This window comes from Pelophylax lessonae, assembly GCF_965119305.1.
Source record: "Pelophylax lessonae genome assembly, chromosome: 1".
Lineage (NCBI taxonomy): Eukaryota > Metazoa > Chordata > Amphibia > Anura > Ranidae > Pelophylax > Pelophylax lessonae.
Window position 1 is genome coordinate 317,786,543 of NC_138768.1, and position 19,233 is coordinate 317,805,775.

General features: G+C 46.4%; 1 protein-coding gene across 1 annotated transcript in view; it reads left to right on the forward strand.

Annotated features, from left to right (window-relative positions):
- Positions 1-6,645: 6,645 nt before the first annotated feature.
- The window catches only part of SUPT16H (SPT16 homolog, facilitates chromatin remodeling subunit), a 74,851-nt gene continuing 62,263 nt past the window's right edge, over positions 6,646-19,233 (forward strand). The window contains exons 1-5 of the mRNA XM_082243979.1: positions 6,646-6,885; positions 7,359-7,451; positions 16,359-16,529; positions 17,530-17,685; positions 18,434-18,580. Coding sequence (XP_082100105.1) covers positions 6,820-6,885; positions 7,359-7,451; positions 16,359-16,529; positions 17,530-17,685; positions 18,434-18,580 — 633 coding nt within the window. The 5' untranslated portion in view covers positions 6,646-6,819. The remainder of the gene's footprint in view (positions 6,886-7,358; positions 7,452-16,358; positions 16,530-17,529; positions 17,686-18,433; positions 18,581-19,233) is intronic.

Genomic DNA, 19,233 nt, shown 5'->3' on the forward strand with positions numbered 1-19,233 from the left:
TTGCCTTGCTTGGTTTTAGAGTCATTACTATTTATCCCTGTGATTTTATTATATTGGGGGTGATTGAGCGCCGGTTCTATTTTATTACTTACCTTGCTTTATGTATGTGGAGACACTGCTAGGAATTGGCTGCTAATCTTTGAGCCCCTTTTATCTCACCTACTCTATTTATAATCTCTCAATTTTACTACATCTGGTTGATGGTCAGCGCATAGGCTTATTTTACCTTTAAGCCAGGGCCTGGTAGTTCTGCCACTGCCCAAGAAACCTGGCATCTTCCTCTGTCCCTTCTTCCTCCCCCACCGCCACCCCTCAGCTCACCATAATCATTCATGATTGAGAGAGAGCGCCGACTCCAGGCTGTGCCCCTAGGTGGCAATACGCCCTAGGCGGCTGCCTAGTTTGCCTAGTGGAAGCACCGGCCCTGCCTGTACTATGTCCACACAGCCTCTGACATCTCCTGTATCATGTCCGCACAGCCTCTGACATCTCCTGTACCATGTCCGCACAGCCTCTGACATCTCCTGTACTATGTCCACACAGCCTATGACATCTCCTGTACCATGTCCGCACAGCCTCTGACATCTGTATCATGTCCGCACAGCCTCTGACATCTCCTGTACCATGTCCGCACAGCCTAAGATGTCTCCTGTACCATGTCCGCATAGCCTAAGACGTCTTCTGTACCATGTCCGCACAGCCTATGACATCTCCTTTACCATGTCTGCACAGCCTAAGACATCTCCTGCAGGGGCGTAATTACAAGGACTGCAGGGGTTGCAATTGCAACCAGGCCCTATGCTCCAGGGGGCCTGTGCAGCTCCCTGTACACCTGGATAGGAGGGGTGGCCGGGGCAGCATGTAGAGAATTCACTGTCCTCCTTTTTTCTCCTGTAGCTGCAGGAGAAAATGGAGGAGATTGGTTCCTCTGTATGCTGCCCCCACCACTCCTCCTATCCAGTTCACTTGTGTTCTGCTGTCTCTGGGCCCCTGTGTGCTCCCCTGCCCCCCCCCCCCCCCCACTGTGCTGCTGGATTCCTCCCTCCCCTCTCCTGCTGGCTGCTGCAGGGGATGTGTCACAATTGAGAACCAGGAAGGGGTTGGTAAATATGTAATTCATAGAGTCATAGTCAGCGACATTGTAAAAAAAAAATAAAATGATAAAAAATATTACAATTGAAATACCAAAAAATAAAAACTACTGACACCAATGGGTGAACTTCCAGGATCGCAAAGGTCACACTTGCGACCAGGCGACCAGGCCCTGGCATTCCACCACCGTGGGGAGACAAGATAGCAGGAAGGGGGTCCACTGCAGAACTTGTGAAAGGGCCCCAAAATGAAAGTAAAGGGCCCCAGGATCAGTGGAAAGAGCCAGGCTTGAAGGGAACGGCCCTGGTCAGGGGTCCGGGGGGCCCTTTCTTGCACCAGGGCCCTGAAGATCTAGTTATGCCTCTGGTCTCCTGTACCATGCCGCACAACCTCTGACATCTGCATCATGTCCGCACAGCCTCTGACTTCTCCTGTACCATGTCCGCACAGCCTAAGACGTCTCCTGCACCATGTCCGCACAGCTTAAGACGTCTCCTGTACCATGTCCACACAGCCTCTGACATTTCCTGTACCATGTCCGCACAGCCTAAAATGTCCCCTGTAACCATGTCCGCACAGCCTAAGACGTCTCCTGTACCATGTCCATACAGCCTATGACATCTCCTGTACCATGTCCGCACAGCCTAATACGTCCCCTGTACCATGTCCGCACAGCCTAAGATGTCTCCTGTACCATTCCACACAGCCTATGACATCTCCTGTACCATGTTCTCACAGCCTAAGACATCTCCTGTACCATGTCCACACAGCCTATGACGTCTCCTGTACCATGTCCGCACAATCTCTGACATCTCCTGTACCATGTCCGCACAGCCTAAGGCGTCTCCTGTACCATGTCTGCACAGCCTAAGATGTCTCCTGTACCATTCCACACAGCCTATGACATCTCCTGTACATGTTCGCACAGCCTAAGACATCTCCTGTACCATGTCCGCACAGCCTAAGACGCCTCCTGTACCATGTCCACCCAGCCTATGACATCTCCTGTACCATGTCTGCACGGCCTAAGACATCTCCTGTACCATGTCCGCACAGCCTAAGACGTCTCCTGTACCATACCACACAGCCTATGACATCTCCTGTACCATGTCCGCACAGCCTAAGATGTCTCCTGTTCCATCCAATGCACAGCCTCTGACCACCTGTCCTGTTTTGCTCTCCTGTTCCATCCAATACACAGCCTCTGACTACCTGTCCTGTTTCTGTCCTCTACCATCCATTGCACAGCCTCTGACCACCTGTCCTGTTTTGCTCTTCTGTTCCATCCAATGCACAGCCTCTGACCACTTGTCCTGTTTTGCTCACCTGTTCCATCCAATACCCAGCCTCTGACCCCCTGTCCTGTTTCTGTCCTCTACCATCCATTGCACAGCCTCTGACCACCTCTCCTGTACCATGTCCGCACAGCCTATGACATCTGGAGCCGACTGACTGAGAGGAGGTCAGTGACAACGCTGCCAGGCGCGGTTGGGGAGCTGAAGAGCTGGAGGTATCAGTCATTCCCAGAAGTACCAGTCAGTGGGCAGAGAGACAAGAGAGGGAGACTGGACTGGATAGGGAGAGTCAGCGTCAACACTGCAGGTAAGCTGGCCGGGGCAGGAGAGCAGCCGCATATGATTGTTGTAAAAAAAAAAAAAAAATGAATTTAAAGAAAAATATGTCCCTTCTAATTAGCTTTTTTATTAAATATATATCTAATTGTATATGACAGTGTAGCATATAGCTACACTTGCTATGCTTGCTTTATGAATATTTCTTATGGTAGGCGGCTATTGGTCATGCTGCTGCCTCAGTCCCCAGAACTGGGGACATTAGTGTAGTGGATGGCTACACTAGTTATTCTATTATGAACATTTTATTTATTTTTAATCCAATAACTCGTGCAGCCATCCACTTCACTAGATCATTTCTTCTGAGGTCTGAGGCAGCAGCATAACGAACAGTTGCCATTAAAGTTAACTAACTAAAAATGTTTTTTAACTTTAGTGGCAATGTATATGTCTGCTGCCTCAGTCTCCAGAAGAGTTGACATAGTGATAGCATAGTGGATGACTCTAATTTTTATAATATATATGAAAATATGTATACATATATATGCACCTGCCAACTAAAAGCCATTATTGTGCCATGCATCCATTTTCTGTTGCTTGTCTTTTTCGTTTACAGCCTATGAGGAACATACATGATCACATCTGTCTTCATTCTTCTTAGTACAAAACACCTTTCAGTTACTCTTTTTACCCATACGCCATCTTGTGGAATTTTTTCAAACCACATGTTCCCATTCAATTTTAAGCTGGAGTGAAGAACTCCACCCAATAGGGGAATTTCCACTTTAAGGACTCGTTCCCAACTCCTCTTGTACAATTAACACTTTTGAGGAGCCGGTTTGACAGCTAGCAGCTTCCCACTTCTGTTCCAAGTGCCATGGTACATGTGGTACAGGATAGCAACACAGGACAGGTGGTCAGAGGCTGTGCATTGGATGGAACAGGAGAGCAAAACATGACAGGTGGTCAGAGGCTGTGCATTGGATGGTAGAGGACAGAAACAGGACAGGAGGTCAGAGGCTGTGCATTGGATGGTAGAGGACAGAAACAGGATAGGTGGTCAGAGGCTGTGCATTGGATGGTAGAGGACAGAAACAGGACAGGTGGTCAGAGGCTGTGTATTGGATGGTAGAGGACAGAAACAGGACAGGAGGTCAGAGGCTGTGCATTGGATGGTAGAGGACAGAAACAGGACAGGAGGTCAGAGGCTGTGCAATGGATGGTAGAGGACAGAAACAGGACAGGAGGTCAGAGGCTGTGCATTGGATGGTAGAGGAGAGCAAAGCAGGACAGGTAATCAGAGGCTTTTATATATATATATATATACACAAATTCTGTTTACGAGTGGAGCAATCATCAAGAACAGTCCACTTATTGCTATGGTGATATATTGCCAGAGCCTATGTCTTATCTATATATAATACACTCTTTAAATTTGCTTTAAAATGCATGGTTTTACCTTTTATGAAGAAGAAAATAATGGCGTTATGCTGTTGGTCTGGTATAATAATGCTATGGGGCTGGTATGAAGTTATTTTCTGGCAGGGCCGGCCCTACCATGGGTCCCGATGGGACCATGGGATCCCAGGACCCAGGTGGCACTTAAGAGAGGGGCGGCCCCCGGCCACCTCTTCTACGGCTATTGCTAAAAAAAAAAAAAATGGTCCGCGGCCGGCCTGACATGCACACTGTGCATGCGCCGCCGCCGCTCGGGAAAGCCCGAACATGTTCGGCTATTCCCGGAAATAGCCGAACGTTTACGGGCTTTGCCGAGCGGCGGCGCATGCGCAGTGTGCATGTCAGGCCGGCCGCGGACCTTTTTTTTTATTGTATCATTTACAGCCAATCAGCAGTCCCGGCGGCTATGGGATACAGACTGTAGTCTGTCTGGTGATGTTTCCGGCTACAGTGAAGGGAAGGTGACTACAGCAGGAGCGAGCTGTCCTTGTAGTAAGAGGTGACTACACATGGAGGGGGTTGAGCCATACTTGTGTCCTGTGTATGCTTTTAAATGGGATTTGTGATGGCCGGTGCTTGTTTTACTTCTGAATGGGGAGACAATAGCGGTTTATAGCCCAGCACCCAGACAAACACAGTATTTTATTTTCCATTGGAGAGACTGGGGAGTGAGCGAATCCTTGGTGGGTTTTTATTGCCTCAGTGGAAAGATTTATCCTCATTTCCTGTTGGGACAGGAAGTGAGGAGAGATCTCCTCAGTGGTGACCTTGATTGCAGCAAAACAATTGTATTTCAGGAAAATATCTGGGGGGGGGGGGGGCACACGTTAGCCTGGCTCCAACATAGTGGCATCCTACATTTTTAAATCCTAAGGCGCCTTAAGAAACAGGTAAGTGAGACTGCTTCACAGCCACACTACCTGCCATTATGCGGGGCTGCAGGCATACTACAGAAGATGCAGTGCTGCGGGCATTCTCATGCACCATGCCCGCAGCCCCGCATTCTCCTGCACCATGCCCACAGCCCTGCATGCTCATGCACCATGCCCGCAGCCCCGCGTTCTCCTGTACCATGCCCCCAGCCCCGCATTCTCCTTTACCATGCCCACAGCCCCGCATTCTCCTTTACCATGCCCGCAGCCCTGCATTCTCCTGTACCATGCCCCCAGCCCCGCATTCTCCTTTACCATGCCCGCAGCCCTGCATTCTCCTGTACCATGCCCCCAGCCCCGCATTCTCCTTTACCATGCCCACAGCCCCGCATTCTCCTTTACCATACCCGCAGCCCTGCATTCTCCTTTACCATGCCCGCAGCCCTGCATTCTCCTTTACCATGCCCGCAGCCCCGCATTCTCCTGTACCATGTCCGCAGCCCCGCATTCTCCTGTACCATGCCTACATCCCCGCATTCTCCTGTACCATGCCTACAGCCCCGCATTCTCCTTTACTATGCCCGCAGCACTGCATTCTCCTTTACCATGCCCGTAGCACTGCATTCTCCTGTACCATGCCCGCAGCCCTGCATTCTCCTGTACCATGTCCGCAGCCCCGCATTCTCCTGTACCATGCCTACAGCCCCGCATTCTCCTTTACTATGCCCGCAGCACTGCATTCTCCTTTACCATGCCCGTAGCACTGCATTCTCCTGTACCATGCCCGCAGCCCTGCATTCTCCTGTACCATGTCCACAGCCCTGCATTCTCCTGTACCATGTCCGCAGCCCCGCATTCTCCTGTACCATGCCCGCAGCACTGCATTCTCCTGTATCATGCCCGCAGCACTGCATTCTCCTGTACCATGCCCGCAGCACTGCATTCTCCTGTACCATGCCCGCAGCACTGCATTCTCCTGTACCATGCCTACATCCCCGCATTCTCCTGTACCATGCCTACAGCCCCGCATTCTCCTTTACTATGCCCGCAGCACTGCATTCTCCTTTACCATGCCCGCAGCACTGCATTCTCCTGTACCATGCCCGCAGCACTGCATTCTGCTGTATCATGCCCGCAGCACTGCATTCTCCTGTACCATGCCCGCAGCACTGCATTCTCCTGTACCATGCCCGCAGCACTGCATTCTCCTGTACCATGCCCGCAGCACTGTGGCACTATAGACAGTAGAAAGCCTGGTGCGCTCATCTGCCCAGTGTCTGCTCTGTCCTGCTCCTGCTGTCACCCTGTCACACTCCTCTGACTGCTTTCATAGTCCTATAGAATTTGGGGGCCTCTTGGAGGGCGTAATTTTTTTTTGTTGGGGGGGGCAATATTTCATTCTGGGACCCAGGCAGCACAATGTCTTGGGCCAGCCCTGTTTCCAGGGCTGAATTTTATTCCCAGCCACGTGACCACGGTAAACATCGTGCACCATCCACGGCTTCGTCATAGCCCTGTGAAATGCCTATAGCCGGGCTTTAGGGGGCGCTGTGGGGCGCGCGCGCGCTTTCTCCGCCTCTCTCGGTCCTTTCTCTCCGCCCCCCGGTTCTCTCTGTCTTTCTGAGGTCGGCCTTTCCCGCTCTCCTTGCTGCCTGAAGTGTTGCGTTCCCTGGCACAGGCGGTCGGCTTTCAGTCCGTGACGGTGCCTAGGCCGGCTTACCACCTCAGCGAGCGCCCGGGTCGGTGTGTAGGCTAGAGGAAGATAAGGCAGGCGGGAAACCCGGCCTGCTCCGGAGGGAGGAGAGGAGCCCCGGCCCGGGTGGAGGATGGCGGTCAGCCTAGATAAAGAGGCCTATTACCGGCGGATCAAGCGGCTGTACAGCAACTGGAAGGTGATGGGCGGCCTCATGTTTGTAGATAGGAGATGAGTGGGCTCCAGGCAGGGGCTATCTTCATGTTAGAGCATGTGATGTGTGGGAGATAGGGCCTTGTGTGGAAGGGGTTCGGTGTTGTAGGGAGGATGGATCGCTCCTCTATAGTGGAGGATACATAGATTCAGTGGAGACCTGCAATACACTCTGCTCTGTGAAACAAACACATGTGAGGCAAGACTGTTTTGTAAATAGATGTTACATTGTATCATTAAGTGTTGGTGTTGGATGCCTGGTTCTCCTTGCTGGCCTTTCCTGTGATGATTTGCCATGCTAATACTGACACAGCAGCAAGGAGCCTTTTAGGTTCTGTGCTGGCTGAAACTGAGTGTAACATGCTTACTGAGGATGGCAACATGGAGACCGCCTAACATCCCATCAATTGCATCCCCTTCATAATTAATTTCATTGACTGTTCTTTTTTTACACCACAGAAAGGCGAAGAGGAGTTCTCCAACATTGATGCCATTGTGGTTTCGGTAGGAGTGGATGAGGAGATTGTGTATGCCAAGTCTACTGCCCTACAGGTGAGTGATCAGTAGGACCATTGATTCCTAAAGCTAATAGTACACAAGAGCTTAACCTTTTGGTGCCCAGCGCACGCAAATAGGCGGCCTCTCGGTGGGTTGGCCTTGGCACCGAGCTGCCGCATATTTGCGTGCAAATAGAGCTGTGCCGTGAGTGCACTCCCGGTACAGTTACCGGCGACTGATGGAAAGCTCCCAATTGCTGCTTGCTTTCGAGAGATTTCTAATCCCGTGATGGGCTGCCCATCATGACAGTCACATGTCTATAAGCCCCACCTTCCAGCATTCTAAACCCCATAAAGTGCCAGGAGGCGCCAAGTCCAAGGGGTTAAAGTGGTTCTAAATGCTCAAGGTTTTTTACCTTCGTGCTTTCTATGCATGAAGTTAAACCTGTGCGCAGCAACCCCCCCTAATACTTAACCTGAGCCCCATCTCGATCCGACACCAGGGTCTCTCCCTCCCCATTGGTTGAGACATCAAGCATAATCCAATGGCTGCTGTCAAATATATATTATATATATCTCCTCCAACAGGAAGGGTGATATATTGGTCAGTGATCAAGATATTTATTTTTTTAGCCCTAGCAATTCTGTACATGTTAAAAGGTATCAGACTGGCTTTTACAGGCAGCAGAAAGGGTTATAGCCCCCCCCCCCCTCTCATGGAACATAGTACTGAGGGGAGGGAATTACATTCATATCCGCCTTCCCTTTGTGATGTAAGAAACTGAACTGAAAGCGACAAGGTTTTTGTCACTTGTGGTCTCATGTTTACAAGCCATTTCTGGTTCTAAAGTCAAAAAAAAAAAAAAAAATTATATATAATTTTTTTTTTTCTTTTACATGAATGCATTAACGTAAGAAAACTCCCCGCTATCTGTACTGTCCCTCTGCCCCTAAACACTTGTCTCCTTTCACCAATCCAGCACTGTCCCTGGCTTCAGTACTGCTGCTCTCTCTTCCTGGTCTCACAGGATGCACGCAGGAGCCATGGTTTGAGGCCCCCTTAACAGCCAGCTTGCTGAGGGGGCCCTCTGAGAACAGGAGGAGCTAACCGCATCAGTGGGGGACTGCCAAAGAGGAGGTATGGGACAGCTCTATCACAAAAAAACAAAACAAATGTTATCACTCAAAAGGCAGGCATTTACACCTGTTCTGTGTACGTTAACCGTTTTTTCCTGCATCCACCTCAGAGCTGTGTGCAGGTAGCTTAACAGTGGACACAGACGCAGCATTGCCATCTCCTTCCAGGATAGAATCAAATCTGCATGAATGGTTCTCCACTGTTTAGGGAAAGCCTTGTTATTAACAAAGAATACAAGGCTTTCCCCTTTCATCTTCCAGGACAGCTACTTAGAGAGATGATTGGCTCCGCCTTCCACAGGAAACACATCAGACACAATTTAGAAAGCCCTCTCCTTCGTCTGACCCCCAGTTTTTTTTGTTTCCAGACCTCCAGGAGTACACACAAAACGAAATGCTTTTTTTTTTCTTTCCCTTTGGTCTGGTTACTGTGGTTAGCAGACCCCACCCTCTTTAGGTTACAGGTGTAAGACTAGTTGTGGCTTGTCTACTGTATCTTCCTATTCTGAGGGTTCCCCCTTGAGGTGTTACTTGCCTTAGTCTGGTAGGGCAACTTTCACAGTTCGGCTCCCTGTGAGGCTCCCACTGTTCGTGCTGCCTTCTGCTCAGGTGTACCAAAATGGCACCTGATGACACACTTCTGGTGACACTGCAAGATGGTGCGGAATCAGAAACAGCAGGGCATGCTTCTGGACGCAGAGATTCTTATCTCGCCAATGGCCGGTGGCAAATTCGCTGCAAGGAGTCCTCAGAGTGGTCAGGCAGCGGAGCATTGTCCTGGTGGGCGAGGCCTTCACCAGCTGTGCACACCAGGGGTTCTCTTCCCTACAGTGGAGCAGATTTTGACAGGACACCCCTCAAGTTGATCCTGCGGCTGCTTCTTCCTCTAACACTGTTCCAAAGGTATGTGCCTCTCTGGGTGGGGGCCATTAGGGTCAGTGTGAGGATTAATTTACAATCAGTGGAAGTTATACTTTTATTCTTTCGCTCTGTGTTCTTTTTCCAGGCCGACAAAACACTTAAGAAAAAGTGTGGAAATTGTAGGTCTAGGCTCCCTGATAGATATCCCTGATAGATATCCCTGATAGATATCCCTGATAGATATCCCTGATAGATATCCCTGATAGATATCCCTGATAGATATCCCTGATAGATATCCCTGATAGATATCCCTGATAGATATCCCTGATAGATATCCCTGATAGATATCCCTGATAGATATCCCTGATAGATATCCCTGATAGATATCCCTGATAGATATCCCTGATAGATATCCCTGATAGATATCCCTGATAGATATCCCTGATAGATATCCCTGATAGATATCCCTGATAGATATCCCTGATAGATATCCCTGATAGATATCCCTGATAGATATCCCTGATAGATATCCCTGATAGATATCCCTGATAGATATCCCTGATAGATATCCCTGATAGATATCCCTGATAGATATCCCTGATAGATATCCCTGATAGATATCCCTGATAGATATCCCTGATGGATATAAAAAACTATTATGTGACAAATGTATCTCATCTGTAGCAGGTTCAGAGGTGGTTTCCAGACCAAAAAGAAGTGGTTGTTTAATATAGACAAATCTAAGGGGGGGAGGGGCTCTCTTTGCTTTTTCAGCCCCTTCCAAAAGTTTGCAGTGATGCCAGATTAGGGGTGGGAGGAAGGTTGACAATGTTTGTCGACCATTGGGCAGAGATCACCAAAAATGCCCTATTCTCCAGATAAGAGATGGCTACAGGTTAGAATTCTCCCCCCCAGAGATTTGCTCTCACCCGGCTGCCCAGGGACTTGGAGAGAAAACATGCCATGTTGGAACTGCTCTCTCTATGGGAGTCAGAATTTCAAGGGTTTTATTCCCACGTGTTTTTGGTAGGAAAGCCCTCAGGCAAATTTCCTATGATTATCAACTTAAGCGTCCAACAGATTTCTAGTTTACAGGCGACTCCAACTAGAAAGCATCTATTCTGTCAGAAATCTGTTGTTGCCAGAGGCGTTCATGATATGCTGGATCTGCAGGACGCTTGTCTTCACGTTCCTGGCAGTTCAGAACCCTGTTCAGACTCTCGGCAGCCCAGAGAATTTTTACAAAATTTTTGTTTACGGAATATGTCAATCGTTCCTTATCTAGACAATTTCTTTATATTTGCAGAAGAGAAAAACTAGTAAACGATCTAGTTTCTTACAGACCCTTCAGAATCTGGGCTAGAAGATAAATCTAGACAAATCATGTATGGTACCCTCTCAAGTTCTCCTTCTTGGGTTACCAAATAGACACAGTAGATAAAAAGATATCTCTTTGAGCGGAAAAAATAACAAACACCATTCTATCAGTACAGAATTTCAAATTGCTGCCCCCAGGTCTCCCCTCGTCAGAATGCACTTGTTAGGTCTCATGACAGCAGCAATCCCACAAGGGAGTACCATGGGCTCAATTGCACTCCAGACCCCTTCAATCATTTTTTCCTAAGTTGGGTTCGCAGGAAGGGATCCTTGAATCAAAGGATTCATCTTTCTGATGTAGATTCTCTGGGTCTTTCCTGGTGGGAACATCTGTAGAGGGGAAGGTCTGGGACACCGAGGTCACCCATAAAAGTTACTACAGATGCCAGTCTTTGGGGTTGGGGAGCTCACTCAGAAGAATGGCAAGCTCAAGGACCCTGGTCGCCAGAGGAGGCGATTCAGTCGTCCAAATTCAGAGCTCCTTGCTATGTTAACTCTCGAACCAAGAATCCAAGCAAGCGAGCTGTTGATTTTTTTTTAGCATACCCTAACGGGCTCCCGCTCAAACAGTCTTATACTTCACCCAGCAGATCCTGATCTGGGGAGAGAGTCGTATTGCTTTGATCAGGGCTGTCCGCATCAGTGGCTCATCAAATATTCTAGCCGATTAACTGAGCCCAGTAAAAGTCAGCAGCAGCAATTGGGAATTGAACAGGGAAGTCTTCCTGGAGATTACAGGGAGATGGGGGAGAAGCCTTAGTGGACCTCTGTGTCCAGTCAGAACACAAAACTTCCAGCCGCCTTCTCTCTGAAGAGAGAGACAACGGCTTTGAAAACCGATGCACTGACCTTTCCGTGGAGGTTCAATCTTTCTTATGTCTTTCCACCATTTGCTATGTTACCTCTAGTGATCCGAAAGATTGTTCAGGCAGAGTTAATCCTGATAGCTCCTTGGTGGCCCAGGATGAGTTGGTTTGTGATTCTAAATTCCCTCTCCACAGCTCAACCCTGGCCCCTGCCAGATCGAAGGGACCTTCCCCCGGCAAGGGCCAGTGTTCCATCAAAACCTTCAGGTTTACCAGCTGATGGCCTGGTTGCTGAGTGACTCATCCTACAGTTAAAGGGGTGTTCGGAAAAGGTTATTTAGTACTATTCTAGACAGCTGTAAATAGGTCAGTAGAAAAATTTACAGCAACGTCTAGAAGACGCTTGTGACCTGGCAGAATAAGGCTGGAATTTATTCCTTTTCTATTCCCTGTAGCCTGGATTTTGTACAGGAGGGAGTTGAGAAAGGTCTTTCTGTTAGTATCCTAAAAGTACATATTTCTGCCCTGTCACTTTTCCTAGATGCCAGGCTGGCTGAGAATCTGTTTGATTAAAAGTTTTTTTTTTTCTTTTATCTCGAGCCAGACATACACCTGGATTAGTTGTACAGATACCTCCTTGGGATCTGTCTTAAGTACTGAATGCGCTTACCAAAGCTTCCTTCAAGCCCTTGAGTGAGATTTTCCTTAAAGTTAGTATCTACGAAGGTAGCCTTTCTTTTAGCCATCACTTCAGGCAGAAGGATTTCAGATTTAGAGTCCCTTTCCTGTAAGAACCCCTTTTTGAGAATTTTGGATGAGAGGGTGGTTATTAGGCCAGACCCTCTGTTTTAACCTAAGGTTTCCTCCAGGTTTCACAGGTCACAAGAGTTATGTAATCCTTCCTAGTTTTCGTACCTCCCCCAGAAATCCGGAGGAAGAAAGATTTAGTTGTCTTGATGTTACAAGATGCCTTCTTCGTTATTTAGAAATCACCAGTGAATTTAGAAAATCCTCTCAGCTTCTAGTTTCCTTTTTAATGGGTCTAGGGCCTCCAGGAGCTCTATTGCTTGGTGGATCAGGGATACCTTTTGTGAAGCTTACAGTTCTTCAGATCAGGCCCCCCCTAACAGGATTGGGGCACATTCTACTAGATTTTTGGCCACATCTTGGGCAGAAAGAGCAGGTGCATCGTGGGAAGAAATTTCTGGGGCTGCGTTTTGGTCGTCTTCTCATGCGTTCATCAGGCATTAGAGTGCAATTGCTCTCCAGCCAGGACCTCTCCTTTGGAAGGAAAGTGCTGCAGGCTGCCGTCCCTGCCTAGGGTATAGAATCTTGCTTGTACTCTGTTACCTGTCCTGGAAGTTGAAAGGAGAAAACCCCCGTTAGACATACTGGTAACTGTGATTCCATGAATCTTCCAGGACAGCGTCCGTATTCCCACCCTATCTTTTTTGGGCACCATGTCTGACATATAACTTGGTGGTTTCTAAGTTTGCTCTCTGTTTTTCCTCTGCCTTGTGCACATTGGTAGAGGTTTACTTGATCTTCAAAATAGCAGTCAGAGGAGGTAAAGGGCTTTTTAAATTGTCTGATTTGTGTTTTCTGTAGAAGACCAGAGGCAATCATCTCTTTAAGTAGCTGTCCTGGAAGATTTATGGAAATACCCTTACCTGTAAGTCTTAACGGGTTTTCTTGCATTTGCTGGTGGAAAGGCAAGCGGCTGTTGTCACAAATTCCACCTCAGCCAATCAAAGGAAACCTTGTATTCATTGATGTGCGTTAGAAGCTGCAGCAAGTCAGAGCACCTCTCATTTCTTGGCTGGAGGATGTCAAGCATCATCTAGCCCCCCCTTCCTCCCTGGCCTTATTGTCCCTAGCCCACTCATGTCATTGGATTTCAGTTCTTTAAAAACAAGAATTTCAACATTGCATGTGAATACCTGGGGCGGTTTGCATGCAAATAGTACCTGACCTGGAAAGCCCACTCCTGCAGGCTAACATCCACCTATTAAGATTTATTTTTGTCAAGTTTTTGGGACTATTGCACAATCCATTCCTCAAGCCAGCCCACTGCTTGCAACAGGATCTGCAAGGAATCTGAAGGCTGAATGCTGAGGTACAAAAACTAGCTGGGAAACTCGCTGGAGAACTCCCAAAGCCAAAAGAAGCCGCTGAAAAAGACATTAGTGTCCACAATGAAATGAGTTTTTTATTCGTATCAAAATTACCACATACAAAAATTAAAAAAACATACAGTATCCGCCCCCTAAATAGTTAAAAATAAGACAACGTCTGTAAATATACCTCTTAAGGCGTCTCCTACTCCACACGGGCCGATAGACATTAGGCTAGGAAACCTCAGTGAGATGATCCGCAGAGGTTACAAGCAAGGCCCCTCATATAAATGTTTTCCCAAACATAGGCTAGAATTTACAAAGCAGTGGTACCACTATGTCTAAAAAATCAAGGGAATGATGGTTGCTAGGCATCCTTCAAGGGAATGATGGTTGCTAGGCATCCAGTTCCCGAACACCCGCCGCCATTTTACTGCGGCAGGGTGGCTCATAAAAGCAGAACGACATAGACCTACGTCACTAATCTGAAAGGAACTGGGGGGCGTGCGCGCGCCGGTGGCGTGCTCCCGTCCCCGATAGTCAGCGGGGATGCCGATGCGTGTGTCAGGAGGCTCCGATTGCCGCCTGACACCCTCAATCGTTCCACGCTGAAAGAGGACGGTCGGCTGTTGTAAACACAGCCGACCGTCCTTCTCCCTGGGATAATCCTCCGTCCTGCTTTTATATCTATGCTATGATCGTGCCATTCCCTCTGTTGTATAACGCTATGTGTCCCAGTGCTATATAAAAAAATGCTGATTTTTACCTTCTATCGGAGCATCTCCCGGTGCTTACGAGACTCCTCGGCTTTCCCTCCTTCCCGGCTGACTTCAGCGACAGTGCTTGGCCCCGCCCGCTAAAGCGGTCAGCCGGGCAGAGGAGAGAGTTGAGTCATGTGATCGCCAGGAGATGCTATAATATAAGGTATAATCTGCATTTGTTTTATATAGCGCAGGGACAAATAGCGGTCTATAACAGGGGATGGCATGATTAGGGATGCACCGAAATTTTGGCCGATAATGGGTTAACATTGCCGAAAATAATGGCCGCCGTGAGGAAGGAGGAGGGCGCAGCGCAGGTTTTAAAAGTCCCGCCTCTGGCAGGCCGTCCGCCTCTCAATGACGTCCCTACTACTAGATGTCTGCATGAATGGACATACCAGGCGGGGGGGCGGGGCGAGCAGCCGCTATAGATACTAGAACTATGTGATCCTTCCCTGTCAGCTCAGCGCACTGTGTGTGAATGAGAAGTGACCTGACACCGGGCGGGGGGAGCGGCCGCTAATAACTATAACTATGTGAGCCCTTCACTTCACTGTCAGCGGAGATGAAGGCTCACATAGTTATAGTTATTAGCGGCCGCCCCCCCCCCGCCAGGTGTCGGGTCACTTCTCATTCACACACAGTGCGCTGAGCTGACAGGGAAGGATCACATGGTTCTATCTATAGCGGCCGCTCGCCCCGCCCTCCCGCCCGGTGTGTCACTTCATTCAACACAGATCATAGTAGTGACATCACCGGGAGGCGGGCTGCCAGCCAGAGGCGGGACTTTTGAATGAAGGACACCCGAGGAGGTACGCTGAGCCAGAGGGGGGGGGGGGGGTGTACTGCCGAGGGGGACGCTGAGGCGGTGGGGGGTGGGGGGGAGCTGAGGCAGCTTACCAATGGTATTTGTATTATGAAGCATGAGGGGTTAATGTAATGTCACTGATGCATTAGTGGCAGGTAATTAACCCCTTTGTGCTGCATTAGTGCAACCAGTGTTAATGCAGCACAAAGGGGTTAATTAACTGGCACTGGTCGGTCACTAATGCATCAGTGACCAGCAGTGGCAATACATTAACCCCCTCATGCTGCATAATAGAAATACCATTGGTAATTAAATTAACCTCTTGCCAACCCATCACAGCACATATACTGTGACAGGGTGGCAGCGGCAGGTGTACATCGCTGCCTGTCTTTGGTGTATGCCCCTCTTCTATCTATTTTACATTTTTTTGGGGGAAAGTCATTTTCGGTTTTCGGCCAAGGGCATCCTGCATTTTCGGTTTCGGCCCAAAATTTTCATTTTGCTGCATCCCTAGGCATGATCATAGTATAGTGCGTTAACAACCACTTTAATTTATTAGAGCTAGTGGTACCACGGCTTTGTAATTATAGCCTATAGTTGGGGCCTTGCTTACCTCTGGGGTATTTTATTGGGGTTTCCTAGCCCAATGTCTATTGCCATGTGTGGAGGGATAGAGTAGGTGACTCCTTAAGGGGGTGTATTTATTATTTTTTTGACAACGTTGTCTTTTTTTTGTAATTTTTTTTGTATGTGGTAATTTTGATACTATTAACGTTTTTTTATTTTTTAGGGTCTAAGCTTTCAGAAAATGTTTGGACGTTTTAACTAATCCTAAGGCCTATATTTTTTTTTTTTTTTTTTTTTAAACTTATGGCTCTGGCAGTAAGTTATTGGGTGTAAGCTTGTGACTATTGGAACTCTTTGAATAACATATGTACAAAGCTATCTAGATGTGTAGGCTCAAAATGTATACATTAATAAAATGAATTATATCATTTTATAACCTGCTAGCATTGATTCCGTTTTGCATAAGAAAATACATTTTGCGTACGAGTAGCCTTTTACTATGCCAACATGTTTTGTTTTTTAATTTTTTAGACATGGCTTTTTGGGTATGAGTTAACAGACACCATAATGGTATTTTGTGAGGACAAGATTATTTTTATGGCCAGCAAGAAGAAAGTTGAATTCCTGAAGCAAATCGCAAACACAAAGGGCAATGAGAATGCAAATGGCACTCCCGCTATCACACTGCTTGTTCGAGAGAAGGTAAATGCTTGACTCACGACCATTGCTTATCAAAGGGATCATTTTGTTCTTTTGCATTTATTGTTGGTTGACATTGTTTGCATATATAGTGTTGCAATTTAGTTGAGGGGAAGAGTTGGTGAGGTTATAGCCACTTTTCTTTCAGACCCTAAACCTGAATTTTTTCCTTTTGTAAAAGGACAGCTGCAAGTTTCCAAATGGTGGAAACCTATTTACACTGTCCTTGTATTGTAATGCATGCACATAGTTGTACATAGGTGGGGTCATATAGGTGCATGCACCTATATGACCCCATACAATTTATTTTCCACACTAAGCTACAGTGCATAGTTCTGAATCATCCCCATAGAGAAAGGAATTGATGTCTTCATAGTTCATTTAGCAAAATCCATGAGCATCGCTGTTTGAAAATGTGTGAATAGGCCCTAAAGCTTAAAACACGCAGTGCAATTTCCTAATGCAAAATGCATGTCCCCTATAGTTATGCAGTAATATTTCTGTTTTGATGGAGGAAAATAGCCCTGAAACTGCCTTATTTGCTTTCCTCCTGTCAGCTGGTGGAACCCAGTTAACACTCTGCCCTCTTTTTTTTTTTTTTTTTTTTTTTGGGCTGTGCTCAGGAGCACAGTATGGCCAAAGTTCCTGTATCATGACACAGAGATAAGTGCTTTTAATTCTCAGCATGTACAACCCTTGCTATCTCTGCCCAGTAATTCGATTTAGTCACAGGAAACCTAGGGGGGACACAGGAGCAGTGTAAGAGGACCATGGTGGCTTTGTTAAGCTGTTGAAGATGATTATGTGTGTATGTTTTATTATACAGTTTTTGATAATCGCAATATCTCTGCAAGTGCAGGGTTTGTTTTTTTTTTTTTTTTTTTTTCTTCACACCAGATATTTGTAAGTAGAATTTTTTTACGCTTTTGTAACTTTTTTTTTTTTTGTTTGTTTTGTTAATGTGCCACTGCCATTCTTATAAATTTCTTGTTCTTTTCTCCAGCAAAATGAAAGCAACAAGGCTAGCTTTGATAAGATGATAGAAGCAATTAATGGCAGCAAGAAAGGAAAGCGCATTGGTGTTTTTAGCAAAGACAAATTCCCAGGGGATTTCATGAAAAGTTGGTATGACTGCCTGAATAAAGAGGGATATGAAAAGGTAATAATTGGTGTGTCCTTTTGTTTGCTGCATGTATTTTTGTTAACTGTGGATAAGGGCTAAATGTTGGCCCAGGCTTGTTTTCTGTACAAACTTTTTTATGAAATAATTTTAAACATTCTGGGGCCTGATTATAACAAATGTACTTTGAGTGGGACAAACATTTGCACAGCATCAATTAAATGCTTCTGCCAGAAAAACTTGCAGGCTTGGCCTGCTGGATAGTGCTTATGATGAAAAAAATCCTAATGCGTGAAATATGGCGTTTCTTCCTCCTTTTCTGTTTTTTTTTTTTTTTCCCATTGTGGCTATGCGAACGTTTTGTACATTCATAAAAATGTAACTAGACCTCTGTGTCATATATTCAAAATTGTTGTCTGAAAATATAAGGCCTCGTTTACATAACTGTGGGAAAAAAAACAACTTTTAAGTGTTTTCTATTTATGGAACTGAACACAGTTGCATTGTTTTCACTTGAGACATTCACAAAGGTGTGTAAACATGCACTGCTTTCAGATCCATAACACAAAATCCAACAGTCTGAGGACATATGTATACACACACCAGATGCAGGTAATGGGGACGGATGGACAATTTCTTTTGTAAGTATTTGTTAATCATTATGTAGGAACTTCTTTGCTAGAAAAAACATTTGTAATAGGATCATTAAAGCTTTACATCCATGTGAATTTAGCCTTATGCATTTTTTTCATGTGTAAAACCCCTAAATGTTTCATTTGTTTTTTAGGTAGATATTAGTGCCACTGTAGCTTACACAATTGCTGTGAAGGAAGATGGAGAATTGAACCTAATGAAGAAGGCATCTTTAATTACCTCTGATGTTTTTAACAAGTTCTTTAAAGAACGGGTCATGGAGATTGTAGATGCTGATGAGGTGAGGAATTTTGATTAAAAACTATCCTCTACAGTTCCTTCTATCATGATCACAATTCATCTGCAGTTTTATAACTTCCATAATTGGCTTACTATAGTTTACAAAGTAATGGGGTTTAGTTTAATAGGTCTAAATCTTCTGCTGTGAACAAACTCCTTTTCCTTTGGGAAAAGTTGTTTCATAAGGCACACTGCATGTAACACAATCTCTGAATGGGGGAGAGTTTGATAAGCCACAGGATTCTCTCACCATTCAGTGTTACATGTATCGTACACTATAAAACAACTTTGGCAAATGAAGGAAGGTGTAAGTCCTCGTCGGTAGCATGTTCACTGCAGCTTGAACTGGAAATTGAGCTATTAACCTTTGCAGTCCCAGAAGCTCTGCAACAGGAATTGGAATGGGCATCCCTGCATAGAGGATTTCTACAGGATCCAGCTGCTTATGTAGGGCATACTTCTTTTACAGGTAAGTTGGGTAACTAAAGCTATACAGATTTTTTTTCGAATTGGGTTTTTTTAGGCCATACGCTGTTATCTGATTGTCAGCCATGTAAATTATTTAAAGAAAATCAACACAGGACAGTTTGCATTTAAAATGGCAGCATACCATGCATAGTATGTCTTAAAGGATAAGTTCAACTTTTGTAACAT